We start from the raw sequence: 17,973 nt of genomic DNA, 5'->3' as shown, positions 1-17,973 counted from the left end.
TTGAGGTGTAAACCAGACCCACATCTACCTTGTCTTGTGCTTCAGCCTGCAGTTCCAGGTCCCTGTACAAGCTGATGAACCTCCAGAGAGATCCATGTGGAAGGAGCATTGGTGTCGTGCAAACTCATCCCTGCAGGCTCCCAGCCTGGAGAGCAAAGCTTCAAACCTTTCTGGCCAACAGCAGCCAGTTCAGATGGATGGGGGAGCCTGAACTGATGTGACAGTGTGGCAGAGTTTAAATCAAATGGAGAAAATTGTAATCCCACTGGAAGCTCAGATGGCTCCTGGGATAGAATTATCATGTCCCAGAGAGATTTTTTTGGTTCTTCTGTCTGGGAGACAGAAGTTTAGAGGGGAATTGTGGGCTGTCCTTACTACTCATTTCTGAGAGACTCAGGAGATACCCATGTACTTCTGAAGCCATGTTGTACGGTGCGATCACACACCCACCTACTGATAACGTACGGTGAAATTTATGTAATGCCAACCAAAAGGAAAACTGGTGTCAGAAAATATCAATTGAGTTTCCTCTCCATCATTTTAAGAACAGTGTACTCAGATTCCAGCTCTTAGCTGTGATGTTTTCATACATTAAAACTTGCTTCTTGAAAAGCCATATGAAAACCTCTCAGAGGCAACTGAGCTTTTATGCTAATAATCAGCACTACACAGTTGGGTATTTAACTCCCCAGAAGAATTTCAGGCTTCTAGTTCCCAAAATTAACTTATAACTTATTAAAAATTTAGATCCATCTGCCTTTCTAACGTTAAATTGAAAACACATATATACATACATCTATGTATTTTATACATATTTTATATGTATGAAATACATATATCTTCTTTTAAATTTTGGCTGAATAAAATTAAAGTTGATAAATAAATTTTTTATAAATAAATTTATTCACAAACAAGAGGAAATGGTATAGCTCCACCCTTCCAAAATTCTTGTTTATACTGAGATTAAGAGCTTAGAGCTTCTGGAAGAAAAGATGTTTAATTAACCAGTTAATGTATTTTAGTCAAAATACCCTTTTGATTTGCACTAAAATATTTCTTGGGAGAAATCATTACTTCCTTATAGAAGCTTAACAGCCATCAGTTCCTGTAGCCCAGCTCAGATCTCTAATATCCCTTATGAATTTTTATAAGCAGAAACTTCCTACTGTTCTGCATTGTCAACCTGGAGCAAGCAATTTTCCCACCAGTATACATTTACTTGTGTAAAAATGTATGCACATGAAAACACATGAAGAACAGAATAAGCCACAGAGCTACAAAATGGCAAAAAAATTGTGTAAGGAAGTTTGAGTATTTCTTTTTCTTAGGATAAGATGAGCTTTTATTATTCATGACAGAAGTTTTCCTAACTTTTTTGTATACTTCCTTGCTACGCAACAGGTTTCTGAGATAACATGCAACATCAAAATTTATTCCATAAAATCCAGAATAATTGGATTGTTAACCATTTTCTTTCTCACACAAGAAAGATTCATCCACAGTCACCTTTGGTGGGGAGATGTTACATGGACCAGGAATCCCTGCTTAGTGGGAGGTTGGAGAAGGTAACTTTGCAGAAATCAAGCTTGTCTCTGTGGGATCTCATCCTTGTGAGGTGTAGCCTTTTGTCATCATTTCTTAAGCAAATGGCAGTGTCTGGCTGCTCAGCTGTGATAGCCTCACCTCCTGGAGAGGATAGAAGGCTGGTGGGTCTGGAGATATTATGAGATGGGAAATTAGGCAGAGAAGGGCCAAGACTGGTATAATTCACTCCTTGTTTGGCCCCTGAGAAAGAATCAATCAGTGGCTAGCCCTCTTCTGTGTAGCACTGCACCAGCCCAGCTAGCACATGCTGCTCTTTAGCCGGCCAAACAGGTGTGGGAGATGCAGCAGGAATTTGGGAATAGTGTGAGGATGTTATGGGTTTTGGTGTACACAGCAGGCTTTATTATTTCTGCAGCTGAAGGAATAACCTGCTCAGCTACAGGAGCTGAGATCAAGTGGCCATGGAATCTTTCAAACCACAAAGGAGAAGGGAGAATTTTGAGCCCTCCTGGCTGTGCAGAGGTTTCAGTCCACTGCTCCAGCCTCTCAGCAGTGAGAGCCACAAGTTAGACTGTGTCTTGGCATGGAGCCACATTTCTGCTGAAGCCATACGACTGTGCGAAAAAGGAATGCAAGATTTATGGGGCCAGCGAGGGAGACCAAGCAAGCAGAAGTCTGAGTCTGCAGCCCAGAGATGAGGACGCTTTCCTGACAATTGCATCTTTCCCACACTGAGACCACAAAGCCTAAGTCACAAATATGTGAACAGTGACAGTGATAAACAACTTTTACAATTTTGTGGTTTGATTTTTTTGCTGTCTTTAGGGTATTTCGGTAGATTTTTCCTTCACCTATCCATTTCACAAGCAGCAGGGATGGGGCTTATTCCTCTGAATAAACCTTTGCTTTCCCAGCTGGAGAGCACGGGCCAAAAGGCAGAGAGACATCTGAAGTCCTTAGCTCAGATACATGTGTTACTACATTGCAACACTTACGATTATTATCACAGGGGCCATAAAATGGGGCTCGTTTCAAGGCTCTCTCAGTTTCCGCAAGCAGCTGCTGCCAGCTGAGGAATTTGGACCGAGCTCTGTGTAATTCCCAGCCATGATCATCAGTGGCTGCTCTCCCAGTGGAGGCAGCCTCTCCAGCAGCTGCCTGGGCTGTCTCTGCTCTCTGCTGCCTGCTCTCCCTGCTCCGAGCCCAGCTCTGCTGCATCCCTCTGACGGGCAGTAATCCTCCCAGGGGTGAACGACCTCGGCCATGCCCTGAGTGGACTCTGGGGCAAACGAGGCAAAAGGCAAGTTTACAGGGTCAGGATACTTAGTCACGGAAAAATAACTGGATCCAAGGACTGCTTTCTGGAAGGATGGCAAGGAACTGCCTTGAATGCTTTGACTTAGAAAAGTTTACTGATACTTTCTCAGGAAATGTGCTACAGTATTTACTGGAAATTTGTTCTCTATTGTGTGGGATTTGCAAATAGGAGTAATTTCATTATTTGCATCCATGAAATAAGAAACAATTGTCTTTTTCTACAGACAAGTATCCATGGCCTCCTTCTCTCTCCCACTTTCAAACTAAAAGCTTCTTCTCCACTTTCTCCACTCTTGCTAATAAATTAGATATAAAAACCACTCTGGAATGAATAAGGTTCTTAAAATATATCTTCTTGAGGATGATTCACAACCATTTTTTAGATACTTTCCCTGTTCGGCAGTCTGAAAGTCTCATAAGATCCATTTTAGGGTTATTTTTATCACAGATTATTGGTTTTGTATATGGCTGACCCTTCCCGTAGGAAAGAACAAGAAAACAAACTCCATTCCCTGCTGAGATGGCCCCTCACAAGGGTAGACCTACTGACCTATTACTACATGGAGTATTATTCCCCCCCAAATACTTATAACTTTGCTTCCTGAAACAGAGTGAGAAACACAGAAAAATGGAAATTAATTCACACACACTGAGATCAAATGCATAGTTCTCCACTATGATAGTACTAATAATGATAAAAGCCCTAACAAAGGTATAAAAGTGAATGCATGGCTTTCTCTGCTCTTTTCCACCTCCACCCACTCTGAGTAGTGAACACATATTTCAAAGCATAACGAACATTGCAAGGCACAGCTGTTATGAATTATTTTTCAGTGCTAGTCACATTTTTGGTACAGATAGAGTTATTCTCCTGGCTCCAAAAGTTAATACCTAAGAGTAATGATACATTTTTGAAGCTAAAATTCATGTAACTTCTACTTCTGACTTTTAATTACAATGGTCTCAAATGTATATGCCTTCTAAAGAACACTAGCATTTTAGATAGGCAGAAAAATATTCTGAATAATCTTTATACTTCAGGGATTAAGACATTAGGTGAAATAAAAATCAAGTATTATGAGTTTTCTAGTTAACTCCTAGAATCATCAGCTTTACATTTCCCACTGCTGTGGTTGCAGACATAAAACATCCCATCAGAGAGCAGCAAGTGACCCCTGTGATTCATGCAATCTGCCAGCACCATGTGTGTAATGGCTTTACTCAAAGTGGATGCAAGGCAGATGTGCTATCTGCCAGTGCTCACACAGTAAGGTGAAACATTTATTCCTTCAGCAGACATAAGAGAGCACTTCAGTGACTCAGAAAAGTGAGCATTATATAGCAAATTATGTTTTGAATGACCCTTTGGAGTAATGCAATTCGATGTTTACCTCTGCTGCAGTTTAAGTTAGCAACAGGCAACAGATTACAATTTGAGGATAGTTCCCTCAATTTTTACTTTGGGATTTACCAGAATTGGCTCTAACATAATGTCATAAAGAATCATTTGGGGGACGTCTTCTCTGGTTTCAAGTGAACTTACCCCTTCCTGTTCTGACCACATGGTCATTACACAGCCCTAGTTTATAACCTGAGGGCAGAGACATGTTCCTGGTTATTTCAGGTACTTCTAAACATAACACAGCCATTTTTCATAAATGTTTTAGAATTGTTGTCATGCAGTCATAAAATGGAAGTAGCTGCTGTGGTCATGTCTGGACACAGTGAATAACAAACAAATTTTGGAAGAGAATTCCCTGACTGAATCAGGAAATCTACAGACCTGCTAGTTCCTTCTTTCTACTAGAGGGTGTTTTATGTACCCTTTGTAACTCTTAGGCATATATGCTTTGTCACTCCTTTATTTTGTCAGACATTTAGTGATAGAGCTTCCCCAGGTCTTCTGCAACTCTACCAGTCATCTCCAGCCCAGAAGATGTAAACTCTACCACAGAGTGAAAGAATAAAGAAGAGAAAGTAAATTTTATCCCCTAATCCTGAAAATGATTGATTTTTAATTCAATTATTTGCCTTTGCTCCTATATCTCTTAGGTAGAGGTATTCAGCAATGAGTTTGATTATTGCACCACTACAGATACTTTTCTTCCATGTCACCCTAAAATATTAATTAATTGACAAACTCTTTAGTTTCTGAGGTCCACTCTGGAGCAGTAGAAGGGAAAATATGTACTCTAGCATAGAAATTGAAATCATTCTAGGCTTTCACATTTTAAGTGGTAGAGGAGGTGCAAGCAGAAACTGGTTCTGAGATGTCTTATTGCACATTTTTGTTGTGCTAATGTTGTATTACAGGACCAGTCTGTAGCCCCATTTACACTTGTACACGTTTTAAAAGCTGTGACATTCCTATGTCACATTTGGGTTTTTTTGCTATTAAGTCCTTAAAGTTGCCATTAGGTGGGCAGAAGTGGTCTCTCACTTTCTCTGCTATTTGTAAAATATAAGTATTGCATTCTGTTTCTTATTTAAATTAAAACTGTAAGCAGTCTCTCCTTAACAGATTTTTGTAGAAACTAAAAACACTCCAAGTATGTCACAGGTAACAAACACAGAGATGGTATGGGATTCTCTCTTGGATGCTCCCTCACATGAGTATGCATGCAGAGAGTACATAAATTCTTTAAATACTGCTTTTCCCCTTTTTCAACTCCTATTGACTGCATATGAGGTTTGCAGTAGAGTTGCCTACATAGCAAATGGAATCTCACTAAAATCAGGGTCATTTGTAGAGAGCTGTTTGAATCTCATAATTGGCTCCATAAACTGAAAACTGCAACACAAATATATATTTTTTTCCCTCCCAAAAAAAACCCATGCAGGCATGGTCCTTGTTTTTGAGATCCCTGTGTTTCGGTGTTTATTTTTTCCACCTCTATCTTTGCAGAGAAGCCCAACAGCAAGTTCTACTCTTTTATTCAGCCTGGAGAAGAGGGGACTGAGGGGAGACCTCATTGCAATTTACAACTTCCTCATGATGGGAAGAGGAGGGGCAGGCACTGATCTCTTCTCTGTGGTGATCAGTGACAGGACCCAAGGGAATGGCCTGAAGTTGAGTTCGGGGAAGTTTAGATTGGATATTTAGAAAAGGTTCTTCACACAGAAGGTGTTTGGGCACTGGCACAGGCTCCACAGGGAAGGGGTCACAGCACCAGCCTGGCAGAGCTCAAGAATAACTTGGCAACACTCTCAGGCACATGGTGTGAATCTTGGGGCTACTGTCTGCAGGGCCAGGAGCTGGATTTTGATGATCCTGATGAGTCCCTTCCAACTCAGAATATTCTGTGATTCTGTGATTATCTAGCTACTTTGCTTTCATAATGTAAAGGACAGCAGTGCTCTGTGTAAGCATATTAAATACAGTACAGCCAAAGAGACATAAAATTCCAGCATTTATCAACATTTTTTTGTCAGGGCAGACATGGAAAAGAGGATGAATAAATTTTAAAAAATGACAATATAGTTTGAAGAATATAGTTTTTCATTTGAACTTTAGGAAAAGAATAAAATATATTCAGAAAAATATTTTATTTTCCTGTAACCTGATTACCTTCTTTTGGACCACTTCCTTTTGATCAAAGATTCAGGGCATGTGTAAAACAAATTATAGACCACCTAGTCCAAATTTCATAAGGCTGGGACAATCCAATTTGGGTTTGAAACTGGTGTTTTGAAAATCTGCTTAAAATTAGATTTACGAAATACCATGGTAACTGGACTGTGTGAACAGAGTTTTTCTGGAGAGCTGGGTGCTGATACCAGAAGTTTCTGGCTGTTATCATTGGTTATCTTTCACACAGGATCTGATTTCCTAGATCTCCTCCCTGTTGCTATGGGTTCTCAGTGAACACTGGGAAGGAGCTTTTGGACTCTTTATCTCTTCTATGGCTGAGAAACCTCCACAATTAAATACCTGAGGCTTTTTGTTGTGAAAACACAGGTATTTTTAAAATAGCTATATCCCTTACCAAGTAACACTCCCTACAAATGTGTTAAGAACATAACACATATACCAGTCACACCTGTTAGTCCATAACAGTAGGTCATGTAAGGAATGGTTATTCAGCATGTTTTAAACATTATAATCACCTATAATCACTTTTAATTTACTCATATTTTATTAGCTATCTATTAGCTATTTATTATTGCGTTGGGAGATTTTAGAAATGAACAATTGTGACAGAGCAAGCCAGAAAACAGTCACTTCCTATATCACTTAGACTTGGCAGTCTGCATTTCCATTCCTGCCACCAGGATTTCATAACTGGCATTTCCAAGTCTGAAGCAAGCAAACAAATCTAAAAAAACTTAGACCAAAAAAGAAAACATACAAAGCTGCTCACTTTTACCTTGGAGTAAACAGTAAATAAAGAAGGGATGTACTTAGAGTGGCTTAATTTTCATCTAGGATCATGTTTATCAGCTGAAACTGGAACATCAGTCATTCAGGTGGTGGCACAAGAAGACCTGTCTTTTACTGCCATACTGGCAAAGATAATGGCTTTTTGTTAATATAAAGTAGTCTACATCCAGGCCAATATTCTTTTTCTTGACCATTTTTCAAGTGTGTTTTCTAATTATTGGATTCTTCATTTAATACATTTTCAGAATGTACTGAGCACAGGGCTTTAATTAATGTTTTTTTAACTTCCAGGGCATCCCCAAAATTGTATCGAACCAGAGTATATACAAAAAAATTAAGAATCCATGCCAAATTTAAAACTAAACTAAGATGGCAATGTGGGTTTATTTTTCCTTGCCTTAATTAAAAAAAAATAACTTCATTAATCTGAAAATAAGTTTTATAACCTCCAGTGGTGATTGCCCTGTCTTGGCAGTTTGGTTCTCCAAGAGGGATGTTTCTGTCACTGACATCCACCTTAGACAGGATGAACCCCTGCATGGGCAGCCTAACTCACCCAATGACTATGAAAGGGAAGCAGACCACTCTCAGATCCTTAACATCCTCTGATAATTCCTATAGAACCTCCAGTCTGACCTCCAACACTTTAAGAGTTCACCCAGTCAGCATGTGGAATGCCCAATGGCCTGTGCTTGCTGACAGCCTAAGTTATGTTGGGCTAAAGAATGTCAGTTTTAAGGCCAGGGTCTTGTGATGTAGATGCTATTCTCAGTATAAGTTACAGAATACTTTCCCAGATTTCATGGCTCCTTTTTTAATAATAATAACTTGGTAAATGATCCAGTTCTATGAAGCCAGGGGATTTCATGAGCGTATCAGCTTCTATTAAACATAAAAGGAGTAAGACTTTAATCTTTATTGTAAGAAAAAAAAAAAAAGAAAAATTAAAAAAAAAAAACCACATCAAAATGGAATAACTTGTCCTAAAGGCCCATCAGTGATGACATAAATTCACAAAAATTTTTTATTTAAAAATTGTATTTGTTAATGCCTGGCCATGTGCTTTCTTTTGCATGTTTATTTACCTATAGGATTTTGAGCTGAGCATTTAGCCTTAAAGATTATGTTTCAAAACAAGGTATATTGCAAAGGAGATAATTTCCTTTATAGTGAAAAATGAGGTTCTCACATGAAGTCAAAATCAGAAAATGGTTGTTCAGATATTTCTGGTAGATTTCTTACAATGAGATAAATTATCTTTTGCCAACAAATATATTGCCATGTTACAATGGTTCAAGTGTTGAAGAGCCATCAGTTGATATACTGAGACACTATTTGTTCAGATAAACTGCCTCATGTTACCAGATAATAATTACTGATAATACTTTACATATCTGTGAACCTTTCATCTCCTGGTCTCAAAGTGCTTTTCAAACACACCCTCCAGCATCCATGCTGAGCTCTAATGTACCCTTCTTTATACAAGCTGGAGAACCCCTGCATTTCTGAGCTGTAGGCAAGATTTCAATTTTAGCTATAATACCACTTGATCTTTGCTGGCATGTCTCTCTCACACACCTTTAGGAAACCACAAAACCTCCATGGATACTCCAAGTGATATGGATGGAGAGACCCCCACTATGCCCTGTAACTCTCCAAGGAGGGCAATCTCATTGCATCCTGTATAGAGACACTGCTCATTTAGAAGGGGCTGCCAGACTTATCTGAAGGTGAAAGAAAGCTCTGGCCACCACCTCTGAGTGTGCTTATGAAGCATTCTGCATCTGCTGCAGGGATGAGTAACCACACATGCATCCTCCTGCCTACCAGGACACTCTGGGATGAACTTTGCTTGAGACTCCCTTTGGGAGGATGAGACTTTAAACGGAACTGTTAATCCTTGCTAGGGTTTCTGAGGCGTGTTTGCCTGCCCAGCTGACTGCACATCTTCCCTGTATATATTACTTTAGAGCAGGAAAAGTGGCCTCTGAGCAGCTACATCAGTTACTCCCCACCTGTACTGTGCTCTAATAAGGAAGATGCCTGTGATTCCTATGAAAAGCCTAGGTACAGCATAGCAATGCCTCATACTGAAGCATGATCAAAAAGTGAACCTGTGGCTCCGTTTTAACAACAGGAGGTAGATTAATAAAAGGCAGCACTCTTATAAAGATAGCACAGTGGCCTTCCTTGATAAGATCCTTGAGCCTGTTCACAAAGGTGATACATCTCATGAAATGTAGGAAATGGGGTTCTGCTTTTGATCCATCAGTAACCAAAACTTAGAAAGAATTCTTTTTCAGGATGTGAGAAGGCAGCATTATCCTTCTTGTCAACTCAGCTCTTGGCTGGGAAGCAAAATAAATTAATTTGTAGGTATGTGTTTAGGAAGATGTGACTGAAGTTTAAGACTATAGGAATGCAAAAATTCAGCTGACAAGAGTGTAATTGGACTACTGGGCATTTTTGTTCACTGTTTTTATTGAACTTGGATTTTATTTTTTTTGCTATTCCCATCCAATGCTCATGATAAAAGGGGCAAACCTGATCTCTGGACTCTGGATTCAATAGTTCTCCTGTGGTTTATTCACATAATCCTGTGTCAGATGGTTGGTTTTTTCCTTATGAAGTAAGAATCTACAAATAGCAAATGTCCATTTAGGCACAAAAGAAACAGGCTGAGGAAGAGGAAATGTCTCCATATGTTGCCCATGTTAGGGTCCTCCAGTTGCCTTGCTTGGCATGTCCCCTGCACCCATAGGCTCATGGCTGTAAACACTCCTTCCACGCCAGAGAGTGAGTAGGGGAAAGGATCCTGATTCAGGTTTCAACTTTCCTTTGTGAGAATTTATTTAGGAAGTCTTAATCTGTCCTTGTGAGGTCCCTTGTTATTGTGCCTGAAATTTTTCTTCAACTAGTACCCACGGGACTAGATGACTAAATTTGATAATTTTGGAGGACGGATGTAGCTAATTTGGTTGGGTTGGAAAAGCCCAGAGCTGAAGGGAGAAGCAGGCTGGGAGCACAGGTTAACAGGGAGGCAGAACTGTCATTGCTAGTTTCATGCCTTCTGTGTGCAAATTGCACTCCTGATCCCTGAAACACGAGCGCCCTTCATCCCACAGCTCAGGAGCGCATGGGGTCACCTCCACAGTTTGCAGCAAAAGGCCAATAACTGCCTTGTCTCAAGTCAGTAGGTAAATGTGACTTTGCTTGGGTGTGTTACACAGAAGTGAATTCAGAAGAGTAGAGGTCAGGTTTGCCTGTGAGCAGGTGCCACACAGCTCTCCTGTCCCTGCTTGCAGGGCAGCCAGCAGCCCTGTGCTCTTCATGAGCCTCCCAGCTGGGCCGTGCCCCATCATGGGCTGGGACAAAGATGGCTCAAACTTAATGCCAAGGCTGGCACTGCTTGATAAATACTTCCTTGAGTTCTGCCAGGGAAATATTATTTACCATTTTTCAGGGCTGCATATTTTGAGCCCAGGGAGATCTCTTTTCCTTTGTACCCGAGGGCTGGATGTTATCAGCCTAGCTGATCCAAAAGCACAATCTTTTCATTGCATGATATGCAGCATGTGGGTATAAAGAAAGCTCAAAATATATCTCTTTCTATTCACACCATTTGAAATTATCTGGGAAACACTGACCTGGGGCATTAATTGCTGTATTTCGGAGTTTCCTTGTCAGTGGGACTCTACTAACAGAGAAGTATCTTATGCAATGTGTGTGTGAAGAAGTGCACAACTGCAGGAGCAAGTACAGGAGCAAAGGGTCCCTGAGTGAATGTCTCTACTTTTTCACCAAGTGAAAGCTCATTACATTCTGCAGAATTGAAGTAGACTGAGAACAAGTTCTCTAAATAACTTAAATTCCATCAGCGTTACTAAGTGTAACAACAATAAAACCTAAGGCTTTCATGGCATGTGGGGCAACCTCCTCCTCAGCCCCCACTCCATGTTTGCTCTCTCTGGCACCTAAATGGTAAAAAAAAAACATCTATCAAGAGAGACACTACTATGGGAAGCTTTCCGAAAGTATGGCTAGGTTACCCACTCTGTTTCGTGCAGCTTGGCTTGCATTGTTCACTGGGTCTTTGCCAAACATATCCATTGCATAATTAAATGGCTCAGTTTAATAAATTCACAGAAGTTTCTAGGGGTGTAGCTAAAATTTCCCCTCCTTTCTGTAATTATACAATCCCTAATACAATGAGACACAGGTCCTAATTGGTGGATTTGTGCCATGATTTACAGTAATTATCAAAGCCAACGTCATAACAAGAAAATAGAAACACCCAGCTATACATTTAAAGAACTAGGATGACTAAAAGAAAAAAAAAAAGCTCTATAAGATCATGAGAAGCTATTCATCTGTTTTCCTGTGAGCAAAACCAATTCTAATTGATTTTCTGCACTGTACACTAACTAAGACTGAATTATACTGGTTTAAACTAAGAGCAGTCTCACTGAAGTCAACTTCATTACTTGAGACTTTTCTGCATGGAAAAGCCAAATGATGGCAGACATGGCTTCATATCCTGCTACTCTGACTGTGCACACCAGCCCCTCCCTTACATAAGGGAGTAAGGAGAGTTTGTGAGAAATGTTTCATGGTTTCAGCTCATATAGTGGCTCAGAAAGATATTTAATAAGGAATTCCATGCTGTGTTCATTATTTTGGTGGGTTTCCAAGCTCTTTACTCCAAAAGGCTGGTTCCAGGATATATGATTCAGTTGCTTATTTCATGCTTATATATTTCTATGGAAACTGGATGAATTCTATGTTGAGGTACTAGACAGTATGATTAAAGGTGTTGGACCTTAGACCACACAATTTAGAACCTTCTAAAATATTTCCATCCCCACATCTGACCTCACTGCAGTTATTTAATATTAATCTGAAGGAATAGTTTGAAAACTTATTTTCTCTGCAAGAGAAATCTGCGGCATTTCAAAGAACAAATGAAATGCACACATTCAAAATACACATTTAAAAAATCAAAACATTCTCCATGGTCACAACAAATGCCCATCTTGCCAGGGCTTTGTGGCCCACTTTGTAGAGTAAATTCTGGTTAAGCGCAGCTGTAGCATGTTTCTTTGCAAAAAGCCAGTTAGGGAGTGACAGTCCATGGCAGCCTCACCATCCCAGCGGCTAGCCCGTGACTGGAGTGTGAGCACAGAGCCCCTGCAGGTGCTCTTGGGCTTACCTAGGTCGGAGCACTGCACCACGCGAAGATGGCACTGGCAGCGGAAGGGGCACACGGGCCCGAAGCCGGATATGACGGGATCATCCGTTGGAGCCATGTCGGCCGAGCCCTCGTCCTCCAGCATAAAGTCAAAGAGGCCCTGCTGGTGGAATGGCTTGGCCAAGCATGCTGGCAGCAGGAGCACAAGGAGCAGAGCCAGCCTCCTCATGGCTCAGTTCATGGACGCCTGGCAGAACCTAGGATTCAAAGCAGCGGATTAAAAACAAAAGTAGCAGTTTCCCAAAGCTGCACAGTTCCTCCTGAAGGAGGTCCAGAACATCCACCAATTGCATAACTGTTCCTCTCAATGAAAGAAAACTGAATTGTAAAAATAGGACAGTTATGTGATAGGAGTCTGGTAACTACTTGTCAATAGGCCTTTCTTTTTTTTTTTTGGAGAGCAGTTTGAAGGCAACAGTAAACACATCTGTTTGCATATTTAGAGTAATATTTTTTAGGAATAGGCAGCACTGTCAACTTTGTTATGCAAAAGAGTCAAAGCAATAAGCCACATTTTCCATGTGCCTCTCTTCTGCCAATGTAACAGTCTATTTGATTTCATTAGCATTTATTTCATAGCAATGGGTTTGACCCTGGGGACAAACCTGAGGTTCCCAAACTCACTGTAGTTCAGTATTTCATGTCTTGAGAAATATTTTTAAGTGTCAGCTTGCTGCATGTTTTAAATTATAGCCTAGTAAAACTGACTGAGAATGACTAGGATTTAGTGACAGGGTGGAAAGTGAGGGGAAGGTCTTTAGTTGCTTAAATGCACTATACTTCTTTCCTAGTTCAAACAGTACAATAAAATGGAATACAATGTTGTGTTATATTGAATATTCTTGGCTTTCTTTCTAAATTTTGACATCCACCCTGAGAATCCTCTGCTTTGCACTGCATAAGCATTTGAATTGATGCTTGAAGTGTTGTGTGCACACTTTCTAATAGGACTTCAGAGCTTCATTCTGCAGACTTTCATGGTCAGGAGCAACTTTTACAAGTAAGTATTGCCATAGATATTAACAAGAAAAGCTGCTTAAATACATGTTCTCAGGACTTAGGCCTAGATGCAATTCAACACACTCTAGCTTGTGCTACCTGTCTTGCTGTCCATTAAGGGGAAATTGCACAACTGTTTGCAGGTTTTGTACCAAAACTGTAAAGAATAGCTAATTTTCTGAATATTATTTTCTTTTATTGTCTATTTTATAAAATGAAGTTCGTACTTTATTGATTTTAATTGATTTTAAAAATCCACCAAAAAAACCCCAAAAAACCAAAACAAACAAACAAACAAAAGCAACCAAAAACACCAAAACCAAATCTGCCTTCAAATTGCCAAGTGACACAAAGGGAAGCTTGTGATTTATATATAAGCTTTTTCTTAAAATGGATGGTGTAGTCCTAAATGCAGATGCTGCTCTTTGTAATGAAAGCAAAAATGTCCACTTGCATCTTCAGGTCAATATCTTAGAAACACCTTGCCTGGATGCTAGCTGGGATTATTTCTTTTTCTAGAAGAAGTTATCTAACAGCTTGGGGTGTGGTAGAGCATTTTTCAGCTCCATATTTATTATTGGATAAAAAACTGGGAGAGGTAGAAGGGGAGGACTGTCTTACTCTCTACTTTGACATATGGAACCTACCAGGCAGATGTCAGGAATGGACAGATGATATTAGGTGAGAGTTTACTGAAGCCTACCTTTCTAACATGCTACCACCAGGTACTCTAAAAGGAATGGATACTGTTAAGAAAAAAGCTAAATATATAAAAAAGCCATTAGACTGGATTTAGATACAACTTATGTTGTGTCTGAGTTCATTTTCCTTTATGAATTTCTACCTACAGGTGCCAAGTATACATTTCTCCAGAAACCTTTAGGTCTGTTTCTTGAGAAGATGCTTAGGTTGCCCAATAAAATATGCTGGTGTCTTAAAATCATAGCCTATATTCCTGTGATCTACCTTACAGGAAGATATGTATCTACTATCTTCAGGCATCCCAAAGACTTCAAAGTGAAATCACATGGAGTAAAACACTGTTTATGTTGTCTCTTTCAGGGGCATATTTGCTTTCTTAGTTGGACAGGAAAGTACTTCTGTTCCTGGAACAGACACCTTACTGACAGCATGTGCTGAGGGGGATCACAGACCCCAACATCAGCTGGAGAGTTTTTAGTATGTCCTGTTAGCCAGTGCTCTGTAAACTCAGGACATGTAGCAGGGGCAGGCTGTGTCCCCATGTGGATCATCCTCCTGTGCTTCCTCCTGCCCTGGCTCCCCACTGACACTGGGGCTGTGTCCCTTTCCCTCCAACACCCCTGCCATTGCAGGCAGAGTGCACAGGGACATGTCAGGATGCCACAGCCAAGTGCTGTTAATGCATGGCAGTGAGCTGTTACCAGGGCTTCATCTAAAACATGATTTTTGAAAGAGTAATCATCATCTGCAAATTATTGTAAAATAAAAATGCAATTTATTTATTACCTCAGATGAGAAGAAAAATTTGCTAAACCATCACCATTCATCACAATAAGCTGCTTTGTGAAAATGACCAATAAAACATTTCCCCAGTACAAATTAATTTTCAGAATATATATTAACAACAATAAAAATTGGGAATGCTGCACACTAATCCTTGAATGGCAGTGGCATTCAGGACCTTTAAAGACCATCCTCAGTCTTTTTTTTTGTATTAATATGTTTTTAAAACACTTTAAAATATTTAAAACTTCTTTATTCCCTCTCAGGGTTGCTGCTGAAGTACCACCCATCCCAAGAATGCACAATCAGGATCTTATCCTGGACTTTAATTACTACCATTCAGAAAAGTAAAAAAAAAAAAAAAAAAAGCAAATGCAAAGGCACTTTGGAGTGTCTTCACACTTTGCTTCTTATTCACATTAATATTGATGACTTCATTTATCTCAGTTAAACCCTGTAGCAGGCCTTTCCTTTCGTCCCTGTTTTGTAAAAACATTTATGAAATCAAAAAAGAGCTGGCTATAAAGAAAAACTGCAGGACAACAAAGGATATCAAGTATATAATCTGAGGATACAGCAGAGAAAACAGCAGACACATATTAATCAGGATATAGGAACAGATATCTCCAGGCATATATGCATCAATTCTGCAGACACATGTATCTGTCCCTATTGTTTGCATGTGTAATTGAACATAAATAAAAGATATACACAAAGCTGTACGACCAAGAAATGTTTACACTTCACTTACAAAAAGAAAGAGTAGGGAGAACAAAAAAAATCTGAATTCTGTGACACAATATTTATGTCTGCAGGATATAACTGTTTAAAATTCCTTTAATTATGTGTTTACAATGAAGAAGAGTTTTCCACAAGCAGAGGAAACTATACCATAGGCTTGGCCACACTTCATTTTAAAATACCACTGAAAATATGCTCCATCAGTTCACGTCACCACTGTATTGGTGGTCTTCTTGTCAGTTTACCTTAATATTAAGGTTAAATTATTAGTTCACCTACTGTCAGAAATCTCTCAAAGTTCCACAAAGACAAGCTAAACAATATTTTCCAGTTTCAAAAAATTCCCCTCCATTTTATGTTTTGCTCATTTTGTGCAATAAAGTCTATATATGCAAACATAGGAGTTAGATGTTTTAGAGAATAAAACTCTGTTAACAGGAGTTTCAACTGCATGAATTTTCTTTTCTACTATTTCATTCATAAGAACTTTCTTTAATCATGATTCCCTTGTTTGTACCCTGTAACACAGCACTTTCTAACATTACAAAGGCATACACAGAGCCCGTTTAACTTACTTCTACGCTTTTTTTTTCTCTGAAATTGAAATTATATTCATCAGTGTCTGAAAAATATAGGAAGAAACACAGGAGAAAAAAATCACAGAGCGCAGTTTAAAGCAGAAATGTAATCATACACACATTTTTTACACTCTCTATATCACCGATTCTAAACACTGGATTGCAGAGAATATACTGCTGTAAAAGTTTACAGCAAAGAAAAAGAAAGGACTACAGCAGTGCTTATACAAATCAAAACAAGAGACAGAACAGTCAAATAAACAGTAGGAAATCTGCACAGTCTTTGAGAATGTATTCTCATGTTTCCAAGAAACAAAAGTGCTGCATAGAAAACTTAACATTAGTAAACATTTAGGAGGATTTTTAACTTGCTTCTTTTAAAATTCAAATAGTTCTTGCCGTAGACTTGCCCGAAGTTCTATTAGTGCACCATAGTTCAAGAGAATTACTAAAAACCGTACCTTTTAATCCAGGAATTTGCAACAGGAGCTCTCAAAGCTGAGATGTAATTAAACTAAATATTCAACCCAGGCAGAAGGCTTTGCAGGTGTGGAAAGGAGGAGGGGGTAAATTCAGCTCAGTGACTGTCACTTGGTGGAAAACCCTCCTGCTTCTATTCCATAGCACAGTTAAAAAATGTTTCTCTCAATGAACACAATCCAGGCTGACACCCACATTAGATCATATGGTAATGATATGTCTCCTGTATTGCAGCCAGAAACTTTATCAGCTCTTTTGCTTTCTTTTCCTCCTTTTTCCTTTTCATTTGCTTTATTTCTCTTTCATCTGTTTACAATCCCAAACTACTTGCACATTATAAGACAGATTCTTAGCTGTAATTCATCCTACTTACTTTATTTATGTCCCCACAACATATATTTAGGAAAGTTTTCTTGGTTTTAACTACAGGGGGTTTTACGATTCATTAATGAAAAGAATCTTTAGCTCTGCCTCTTGTTTATAGTTTTTGGAAATCAAGGAAATTATATAAAATTAATCTTTGAGTTAGGCAAACTAGAGATTAGTATCAGAAGAAAAGGGTTAGCTTTGAGTAAAACTATTTAAACAGATATCAACCTGCCTTTGCTTATGTTATAATCATTGTCAAACTAAGTAGTATATAGTTTAATGTATTATTATCTTGTCTAATAATAGAGTTTGCATGTATTTTTTCAAATGACAGCATGGTTTTGATATATAGGAAAATCATGTTTTCATTAGTAAAATGATTCTAACATTTGTGGTTAGAGCTGCTTTATATAAACTTTGCTTTTTTTTTTTTTTTTTTTTTTTCCTTCGCTGCCTTCTCACCAGGACAGCAAAACAGAGGGGAAATTAGCTTTAACTGTTTGGGTTTTGTGTTGGTGGTTTTATGTATATTTTAATTTTTTAGTGGGTTTTTTTTTGTTAGTTAGGGTTTTTTAAGAGCCAGAAGAGATTTTTTTTAAAATATGGGATGAAAAATGCATCTGACTTATTGTTTAGATTTATATTTTATTTTAGTAATTTCTGGTTTTATGCAAATGTCACTGGCAGACAAAATGCGATTTCTTTATTCCTACATAATTTTGAAAGTCTAGTGAACTGAAATGAGAGAAAATACAATAATTGCTATTTATTTAGTAAACTGAACACATTGTGAACATGTGTAACTTCACTGCGCTGTTAGCTGTCCTATC

General features: G+C 38.9%; 1 protein-coding gene across 1 annotated transcript in view; it reads right to left on the bottom strand.

The window, feature by feature from the left end:
* Nucleotides 1-16,956, bottom strand: part of DCN (decorin) — a 38,480-nt gene extending 21,524 nt beyond the window's left edge. Inside the window, exons 1-2 of the mRNA XM_054631690.2 lie at nt 16,756-16,956; nt 12,453-12,688 (exon numbers count right to left, since the gene is read on the bottom strand). Of these exons, the coding sequence (XP_054487665.1) occupies nt 12,453-12,660 (208 nt within the window). The 5' untranslated portion in view covers nt 12,661-12,688; nt 16,756-16,956. The remainder of the gene's footprint in view (nt 1-12,452; nt 12,689-16,755) is intronic.
* Nucleotides 16,957-17,973: the final 1,017 nt, after the last annotated feature.

This window comes from Agelaius phoeniceus, chromosome 5 (genome assembly GCF_051311805.1).
Source record: "Agelaius phoeniceus isolate bAgePho1 chromosome 5, bAgePho1.hap1, whole genome shotgun sequence".
Lineage (NCBI taxonomy): Eukaryota > Metazoa > Chordata > Aves > Passeriformes > Icteridae > Agelaius > Agelaius phoeniceus.
The sequence above is the reverse complement of the archived record's forward strand: the minus strand, read 5'-3'. Positions and strand labels throughout refer to the sequence as shown.